Source organism: Artemia franciscana, chromosome 5, assembly GCF_032884065.1.
Source record: "Artemia franciscana chromosome 5, ASM3288406v1, whole genome shotgun sequence".
Classification (NCBI taxonomy): domain Eukaryota; kingdom Metazoa; phylum Arthropoda; class Branchiopoda; order Anostraca; family Artemiidae; genus Artemia; species Artemia franciscana.
In genome coordinates, this window is record NC_088867.1 from 7,669,298 (window position 1) to 7,679,800 (window position 10,503).

General features: G+C 34.6%; 1 protein-coding gene across 1 annotated transcript; it reads right to left on the reverse strand.

Annotated features, from left to right (window-relative positions):
• Positions 1 to 278: 278 nt before the first annotated feature.
• Positions 279 to 9,932, reverse strand: LOC136026825 (uncharacterized). The gene is made up of 3 exons (XM_065703528.1): positions 9,915 to 9,932; positions 6,647 to 7,474; positions 279 to 431 (listed from the first exon to the last, which is right to left on the reverse strand). Exons 1-3 carry the CDS (start codon positions 9,930 to 9,932, stop codon positions 279 to 281), a joined length of 999 nt encoding a protein of 332 aa, XP_065559600.1.
• Positions 9,933 to 10,503: the final 571 nt, after the last annotated feature.

The window sequence follows — 10,503 nt, forward strand, 5'->3', positions numbered from 1 at the left end:
TATGTATGATTTTTGAGTTAGACTAAACATTTATTGTAGTGAACTTACTCATGCCCTAGCTCTTGCAGAAAAATTGGTAGTACCTATTAGGTGAATGAAAGTTGAAACTGAAGAGCCTGGCTGGTCAACTAATGGTAACTTACAAAATGCTTGCTTTTCTGCTAAGTTTTGGCTTTCAGTTTGGATTGAAGCAGATAAACCACACAATGGGTGGTTGCCTAAACTGTATTATACTAAATGCCAATTGGCAAAGTACATTTCTCTTAATTGGAGCTCAATTATTTTGTCTTGTTTGGAAGAAGTTTGGTCTTGGCCAAATCAGTTGTGGTCCAGTCTAGTAAAAGATATGCCAAGTCAAATACCATCTTGTACACCACTTTCCTCATGGGTTGAGTATTATAAAAGGAGAATTTTCTGTTCCAATTCCATATCTGCAAAATAGTTTCAAAGGGAAACTCGAATATTTTTTGAGCATGCTTCTAGTCCTTGACTGATTATTTCTAATAATGAGTTAATAACCAATTGCAATTAGTAAACTGAAGAAAAAAAAGTCTAGAGGATTTGATAGGATATCTGCACAGCATTTGTTGTTGTGTGGTGAACTGTTTATGGAACCCTTAGTATTCCTTTACCAAATAATATTTTAATTTGGGATTTGTCCCTGATTCTTTTTCAATTGGATGTTTGACTCCTATCCCAAAGAAGAATAAACCTCCTTCTGAACGTTTGTCTTTTTGCCCAATAACAGTTGCAACTTTATTTTGTAAAATTTTTGAGAAATTGATAGTTGATGAATTGAGAACTAAATGTACAGTCTAGGCCCACCATTTTGATTTTCAGTCTTGCTTGGGGTGTGGTCATGTCCTTTCTGCTTTGGTATCTGCTTTAGTTGATGAAAAAAAATACTGGGAAAGTATTGCTTTAGCTGCTCACGATAGTAAGACGTGCATTTCATTTGCTTCTCCATAAGGGGGTTTTATTTGACTTGGGTTTCACCAGTGCTGATTCCTGCATCCTAGCCCTGCTGGTTGACATGTATGAAAATCTGAAAGTAGAACTTAGACTCCCTTTACTAGCTAACGAGTTTACTACCAGTCTCTTATGTGATTTCGCTTTTTCTTCACGTGGAAATTCCCTTCTCTCAGTAAAGAAGGGGTAAGACAAGGTGCTATTTTGTCACTGACAGTATTTAATAACAGTATTGTAAGGCCACAATCAAAGTCACTTATGACTTATATTCTGTTTGGTATTGATTTGTCTTTGATTTGAAATGGACTAGAAGCTTAATTTTATTAAGTTGCAACAAAAGTATGCCCATATTGGACTTCATTTCAATGCTGAAAAGTCTGAAGTGCTGCTTTTTAACTCAAAATCAGATGCTGCTCAGAGCATCATACTTGGTGGTTCTATTGTTGAGTTTGTGGATGATATTGTATATCTGCACCTCCCTATTGGACAATCAATGTTAGAGACATGGTGGTTACTGCTCTCTTATTTTCAGAAGCGATCTTTTTTTTATGTATAGCTGAATAGTGGCAAATAAGCAGAAATTTGATTGTTGTCTTTTGGCCCAGGTGTACAATGCTATGATTATTCCTCATTATCTTTATCTCAGTCCCTTTTTGTGCATTTTTACATTTTGCTACAGATAAACTGAAATTACACTCGAATACTCAATGTACTACAAGTTTGCAAAGTTTTTGCTGCATTTATCACTGTGGACAAGGAATATGTATGTTACAGGCCAGTATGGTGTTACTAAACCTGAAGAAGCAATTCTGTCGCAAATTGACCAATGTAATTCATCAGCCAAGACCCACCTATGAGCCAATGTTTTACAGCAGTAGTTGGCATCTGTTTTTTTGTGTCAGATGAATTAGTGTCTTGTGCTTCTTTTTTTTTGTGCTCAATTTATTTCTCCAATGCTGGGTATTAAATACATTCATTCATTCATATGTGACATAGAACACATTATGGCTTCAAAGCTATCACATGAAAACACTATAAAGACATTTGCTTTGATAAAAGCATTTAAAGTTAAATTTTAATCTACAGGATAAAATTGATTGTATTTATCAGCAATAAAATATTATTATGATGAATCATTATGTTTTTCTTAAGACTCTTCACCCATAAGGGTTTGCATAAATAGAAGAATATGCTAATGTTACTAAAACAACTAAATATATATACAATAAATAACTATATTCTTCAAAGAAGTAAAATAGCCATAACCTGATGCCTATAATTGGTTTGTCAACTGGTGGAACCAAATGTGATTCTTTGCCTGAGTTGACAGGTTTATATCTGTCCCTATGCTATGGATAATTAGATGACTGCCTAAGCAAATATAAATTAAAATGGATACTCAAGTCATAATGAAAATGATTGCCACAAATAAGTGTAGGTGTTTCACCATTTAAACCCATTTAAAACTTAAATGTAAAGATTTCAAGCCACTTCGGAAAAAGGAAAAACAAACACATGATGGTCCTTTTTGGGATTTCTTTGGGGGGGGTAATGCCTTAAAAATAATGTTAGTGTCTTTTTAGTAAGGAGGCTTACAATTGCAAATTTATCAGGGACAATGTCATGTATGGCCTGCTTCTGGACACCCTACCACCCTCTCCCCTCAAATGAAAAATTTGAGGTCCTTTAGTCCAGACCATGAACCTTGGAAATCTCAACTTATCAGAAAAAAAAATTAGGCCCTATTCAGTGCTCAGATTCAGGAGGCTTGTCCCCTAACAAAAAATGGAATTTAGCCTTCTTGTGGGGGAGCCAAATTTCCTTTCCAATTTTTTCTTCTGCACTGGGGTCTTGACAGCCCAGGGAGTTAAAAATATTAGTTTTAAGTTAATAGGGAGTAATAATGACAACATTTTTGTGGGACTAGCAGGCACAAGTAGGAGCCTATTACTGCTAATTTCTGTCAACCTCCAGCCACTGGTCATCCTTCCAAGTATCTGACCACTGGCAGTGCGCTCATGAGGAATACACTGCCGATGGTGCCAAGACTTTTATAGTGGTTATTATGTTTAGAAAAGCGTATTGAATGGGGAATCAAGTGGTAGGCTTAAAAAAGGATATGTTCAAACCCAATATTTTTTCCCATTAGGTAGATAACACAGTTCTTTGTCGCAATCTTATATTCACACAAATGATCATTGTTAGCTTCTTCTTAAGATGACTGATAAATTCAAATATATTTTTCTGCTGGTTGGATTTTGTGAAAAATGTGGTACTTGCTAGTTACCCAAAACATGCTTAAGAGGTTTGCTTTGTTTGATCTGAGTAAACCTATTTTCTCTCTTGTATTCGGCTATAATTAGCTTAGGTACTTTCTTGTTAGCTAGTACACGCTTAAGAATTGAAGTTAGGTTAATCATAATGAAATATACCAAAATATGATGAAATTATAATAGTTTAGAAACAAAATTATGGAAATTAACGGCCTGTTTTCCATAATTCTTTGTTGTAGTTCCCATAATTCTGTTACTAAAGTATTTATATTTTCATCATATTTGGGTATATTTCAATATGATTACCCTTACTTCACTTCTTGGGTGTGTTCTGTATAATTAATATGTACCAAAACAGCATATATATCCCAATTAAAACGCAAACGGTTTTCTTTTTTGGTTTTCACTGTAAACTTATGGAGACATTGTTACGTCAGAATTGCTGTATCATTCTGACAACACATAGAAACAACGTCAGCCAATCAGCTTTAGATTCTTAAACAAAACTCCAAAATCCCACAACATAAGACACGAAGTTTAGAGTTGTAAAAAGACTAATCTTGATTGCAGTGCTGAATTGGTTAGACACAAGTCAGCTTTATAGTTTTTTATTGAAATGGTAAGTGTTTTTCCAATTTACACACTTTGTCTGCAATTAACCGATCTGTTTTGGCTTATTTCAGGTTTATTCATCAACAATATTTATTTTAGGCTAGGAGGCACCTAGCTTTGTTTAGGTTAGCTATATTTGTTTAGGTTAGACTCAGGAAATGGATATAATTTTGAAAATCTATTGATTCTTGGAAAGTTTGTTATTTTGTTTGTTGTCTTATGAATAATTTTTAGTTGTAACTAGAGAGTCAATATCAAACCCCTCCCCTCAATTTTTTTTTCAAGTAGCCAGTTTATAATAACTTATCATTTGACCATTTCCTAAATATGAGAATTTCCAACTTAAATTTTATTTAACCTATAAGTTACATTCTTCTTTGTATTTAAGCAAGAACCAATCAAGGGAAGGGTATCCTCATGGACAGCTAGGTTAGATAATATAAAGGTGTATACTAAGTGTAATTTTATGCTTCAGAAATAGTTTAAGTAAAGACAATAAAGACGGCATGGGTCAGACTATAGAAAAAAAAGTATTTCTATCTCACATTGTTCATAGCGAGTTGTCATATCATGACCAACTCCAAATTTCAGAAATTTGGTGTATGTGCCCTATATTTTTGTAATTCTTGCTATTGAAATTTTAGCCTCTTAAATTTCCCCTCTGGCTGGCACAGTGAAGGTTCACTTTCACTGTTGTGCACTTCAAATGGTCTCTATTTGTAGTTCCCAACCAACCTTAAACAACTTTGGTCCTCATATTATTCTCAAAATGGTTCAAGACTGTCAAGAAAAACTTCCGAGCCAATTTTGAAATTTCATGTAAATACCAATTGCAGGCTAGAACCAAAAAGGCAGATGCTTATGAAATATAACCAAGGAAAAGATCTTGACAAATAAAAGCTAAAGTGTAGCTTAATTAATTTTACGCTTCTGAACAGGTATGACTAAAGCATTGTGAACATCATGAGGTCGACGATTGCTACCCATTCTAACTATGAGTCCCCAGTATCGGCACTGACTGCTTATGAGTTTATCAATAACGAGTGGCTGTTTAGTCTTCTCTCTAATGAATGAGTCGGTAATTTTGAGTATATATATAATATCATTATATATAATAATTATTTTGTCTGCAATTAACCGATCTGATTTGGCTTATTTCAGGTTTATTCATTAACAATATTTATTTTAGGCTAGGTTTATAATGAAATATACCAAAATATGATGAAATTATAATAGACCGACACATTATTTATAATGAGTATTACCGACAACTCGGAAAACTTCCGAGCCAATTTTGAAATTTCAGGAATTTATAAATACCAGTTGCAGGCTAGAACCAAAAAAGCAGATGCTTATGAAATATAACCAAGTAAATGATCTTGACAAATAGAAACTAAAGTGTAGCCTATGTTTGTAGAGCCTCAATAATATAGTGGGAAAGGTCCAGAAAGGGGATTTTCAAGACAAGGACCTGAGTGGAAGTGACTAGAACTGAATATTGTATTTTTGGTTAAATGTGTGTATGCTAAGTTGACTTTTATTAGACCAATTTTCTATGATTATCGTAATTCAATGTTCTATGGTCATTGTAAGACCAATTTATATGCATGGACAATTTACATGTAAGACTGATTAAGCTATGTTGGGGTTTTATTCTTGGAATAACATAAAGTTACTTCACTTTGGCATGAAATGTCCAGATAATCCAATAATCAATCATCTCTGCCATTTTTGTAATATCTTCTTTGAGCCCTCCCCTATTTTAATATTAAATGTAACTTTTAGTTTTTACTGAGTTCGTCATCAATGTTGTGGTTCTCATTTGTGTATTGTTTACTATTATCTGTGATTGAGTAGATCAATGCACTTATGTGTTAAGACGTTATTACCACGTTACACCGCTACAAGATTACAATCTTTTTTTTATAAAGCAAAGAGTTTAATTGCTAAGAAATTTGCTTTGGGGAATCAGGACTAAAGAGAAATATAATACTGTTTTGTTTTATGTGAGAGATTGTAATAATTAAAAATAATTATATCGTCTGCGAAATCTGCATCAAATAAAGTTCGATTTTTGTTCAACTGGATGCCACTTATCAGGCACGTACGCAGGATTTTTTTTTTTTGGGGGGGGAAACCTTCGAAACAGCAGATGCAAAGTAGCACTTTTTTATTTAGTAATGCAAAAAGCACGTATATTGGAAAATACAGATTAACTTTTAATATGTAGTATTGTAGCGGATGGGGGGGGGGAGAAGACTAAAGCCTCAAAAGTTAGTTTTAGGCTCAGGTTATGTTCATAGCGATTTAGAACCAGTGATTAACCAAGTATATCCCACTGAAAAATAAATTTTGGGTTAACAGTGCAATATGGGTGCTGCGGGGGGTAGTTCTTCTATTGCAAAAACGTAGATTTAAATGAAAAATGATAGTTTCCGAAATTGATCCTGAAAAGATTTTATCCTGAAAAGGGGGGATAAACGCCCTAATATCAAGGATAATTCTATTTTGCTGTGGACAGCAAACTCTCTTTACAACAAAAATAATAGTACAAATGCTAATTACTTCAAAGATGGTAAAAAGTTAGAAAGAAAATGGATTAATAATTGGGCAGTGACTTGAACGGATGATTACATGCTGTAAAATCCCCCAAAAAAGGCTTCACATATGCATCTAGGTTCTTAATAAATGTCCTGTTTTTGCCAGAAATCCCAAGAAACCATTTGGAAATTAAACATTTCACAAAATTTCGGGGGGCCATGGCCCGAAGGCCCCTCCACCCCCCTGCATACGTGCCAGCCACTTATGAAGTTGCACGTCCGCTTTATGAAACCAATGAGTAATATAAACAGCACTGAGGACCGAATGCACCCCTGTCGACCGTTTGAGTTGACTTTGAACCACTCAGTCAAGTCCTTATCATTAGTTTGAATAGCACACATTTGTTTATCATTTAACGCCATTTTAATTCTGACCATTTTATCAGGGAAGCCATAGTAGCGCAGTACATTCCTTAGTGAGTCTCTATGGACTGAGTCGAAAGTCTTCTGGAATTCCATGAAAGCCATTATTATTTCAGTCTGCCATTTATTTGAATCTTCAATAAATATTCTAAGAATAAAGATGATATAAGCACATGACCTACTTGGTTGGAAGCCATGCTGTTCATCTTTGAATATGGCTTCAACTTTTGTCTTGATGTGTTTCCAAAGTACTTGGCTAAGGACTTCGCTTCCAGCAGACTGTAGGGTGATACCTCGCCAATTGTCGTAATCAGCAACTCTACCCTTCTTAATTAGTTTCAATATATACCCTTTCTTCCAATCTGTGGGAATATCCTCTGTGTCCCATATCTGCATTAACACTTCGTGTAGTGGCTCAGGTAGCACTCCAACACCGTATTTCAATAGTTCAGGATGCGTACGATCGATGTCAGCAGCTTTTCCATTCTTTAGTTTACGTAGTACTGTCTCTATATTATATATACTAATCGCCTCTGTACTTATGTCTAATTGGAAAAGGGGTCGACCATCTGGGGGATCTGCAGGAAGGGCAAAATTTAATGTTCCGTGGATATACTCTTTCCATCTATTATGCGTTTCTCTATTATTCGATTTCGACTAAATGAGTCTAAAGGAAATGTTAACAAAATCTTGGTCGTAATATTTTTTCTATCTGAATAAGACCTTAGTTACTTCAAAAGCCGTTCCTGGTGAATGTGAAATTCAAGTAACTTCTCTAGTTACTTTAAAGTTACTTGATTTTTTACCTGGAACACCCTCCTAGAAATCTGAATATATAAAGTCCAACACTGTGGTAGGTCCCTTAAATTAACACTAAGGGTACCACAAGATTAGAAATAATGCAAATAATAAAGCAAAAACAGATATACAAATACATATCCTAAATTTTTAAAAAATAGGTAAAATCCAAGTTAATTGACTTCTTGCTATCTTGTAAAGGGTTTAGGTTAGGAAAATGAAATTTTCAGGGATGGGTCTACAGGCTAAAGTATGTCCCGGGAAGATATTTTGAAGTACCTACCTCCACTTCTACCTCTAGAGGGCCCTGACTTTTAAAAACATGTGTGTTATAAAAGTGAAACCATGCTGAATAGATCTTCTGCTTAATTTAAGCACAACAAAATTGTTTTTAGCTTCATAACTTAGCTCAATTCCATTTTATAAGGTTTTAAAGATATACAAAAACATTTCCTAAATTTTGAAAAAAAACACTGACATGGCTTGAAATTCTACTCAACAGGAGTGTTAGAAATTCCTTGAATAACAGGAATTGCATTTTCAGAACTAAAGGCAGAGAAAAAGCAACTGGTAACTGAAAATTAAGGTAAAATGTTGTTTTGTTAAAATTTCAATAGGTATAGACCTGTCATGTAGGTGAACTTCAGGGTCCTCTAGAGGGAGAAAGAGGGAGTGGAGGTAGGTACTTCAAAATACCTTCCTGGGATACACTTTAGCCTGTAGACCCATCCTTGAAAGTTTCATTTTCCTAACCTAACCCCTTTCCCAGATAGCCGAAAGTCAGTAAACTAGAATTTGACCTAATATGTAAAGAAGTAAATCAGGGAATTACAATAGGTAAGCTTTCAGGCCAAATTACTGTCCCTTCAGACCTAATTGACTAAAAGCTCTGTAAAAAATTAGCTGTTTTTGTACACACGCAATGAAACCAGACAGATTGTATCCTGGTTTGAAAGGGGGATAAAATTGGTGGCTTTAATTTAGGTAATGTTTTTACTCATAATCTAGTTGTAGGCTTTCACTGGTTCCATTTGGCTTTTTGCTGATCCTTTCCTCTAGCTGTTTTGTCAGCGCCGAGCCTTTGGAACTATACGTTGGTACTGATAGGACATTGCTATTGAAGAGGCTCAGTATCTGTTACGGGGTGGTTTTGTTGAATAATGTGTTTGGAGTGGGATTTATCTTAAGGGGGGTCTGCGTTGAGGTGCTTGGGACTTTTCTAAAGTCTTAATAGCTTAATGTGGATATAGGAAATGGGAGCTAAATTATTAATAGAACAAAACAGCTTTATATATAATCCCCAGTAGCCTGGGAGACAGAACCATCTCAATGATGTTCGAGGTCTCCTAAAACAAATATAGATTCCCTTGGGACCGTAACTGAAGACTAGAGGAACTGTACATGATGCCCTAATACATAGACAGAAGATGATTATATACAATAAGGTTTATTTACTTACAATATACAACTTTGGACAAATAGCTTCAATGACTTATTGCATGAAAAGGTGAACATGAGCAATTGATCTTGACTATTCGAATCTCTCCTTAAAACTCACTCCTCGCTCCTTGCGTTGGGCTGATATATCCAACGCACGATTTCTAAAAAACAAGAACTCACCGAACAGGCTTGGTGACCTGTGGCGGTTGACCTCCGCTACTATTGGTATTGTTCAATCATGTGACTAGTCCCGCATCCAAAAGTTATTTTTATGGCAAGGATTTCCTTTCTGGTTTTGAGTTGAAGAAACCCAGAGTTCAGAATAACCAGTTAGTTAACTTGTTAAATAACATTTAACTTCTAAATGCACGTAGTCCAACTGCGTTGGACTACGCAGACTGTTAAATTTAGCAACTGCTAAATTCTAAATGATTTTATTCAAACCTTATTCTAATTGAAATTTAGTAAAGGGTATGACTGAGAAATTTAGTCCTGAATTTAAGAGTTTCTAGAAGAGTATGGATGAGAGATTTGGTCCTATATTTGAGGATTTCTAAGGGGGTGTGAATGAGGGATTTGGCCCTGAATTTTATAGAGGGGAGGGGGCTGGTCTATATGTTACATATCCCCTTTTCCGTTGTAGATTGATGTCCTCATTAATCAGTCTAATCTCTTTCTTTAAATATTGCATTTAATCCTTATTGTCTATAAAAATTTTATTATAATTCCATAACCTTGTAAATGATGATTCAAAATTTAAGAAATATTTTCCCTCACCTTATATATATGTCCTGCACTTAGCACTAAAAAAATTATTTAACCACAACACTTGACATTAACTGTTATTACACACGAATACCTGGTTCCAATTGTTCATTTTTACTTGAAATTTTAACTGTTATATTTGATTTTTAATTGATCCCAGGTATTTTAACAATAAAAATAAAAATACACAACGTAATATAAAAAGATTTCCACTGGCACTTTTATTTAATTAAATTTATAATTCACTATTTGGCACTTTTTAAATGTTCATCACTTATTAGTTCTGGATATTAATTTAACACCAATCACAATTTTCGTGTCCTTGCCCTATTTACTGATTGAACAAATATAATGTTATTTTCTAATTTATCACCATTTAGCAAAAGTAAAGACTGTTTGTATTTACGCTTTTACAAAATGGGAAGCGCGGAACCCAGAATCACCTATCCCCAGCAGTTTAAGTACAAATGTACAACGGTACTGCGGTTCTTCCGTCCTGTTCCCACTCTCTTCTGCATTTTAAGCGTTATCTTAATTGTCTTTGGCGTTATCTTAATTTAATTCAATAGACTGAAGTAGTATGTAAGACCTTACTTGGTAGTTGATTCCTAAGTTAAAAAAATTAGGATTTAGGATGTCCTGTTCTAAATCTTCATTAGGTCTGTGAGGGTTTCCATATTGAA

Excerpts from the sequence above, each read along its gene's own strand:
- LOC136026825 (XM_065703528.1), bottom strand. Across the intron at positions 432-6,646 it reads ACTTCATAAGTGGCTGGCAC|ATATGGAATTGGAACAGAAA; the intron begins GTATGCAGGGGG and ends ACTATTTTGCAG.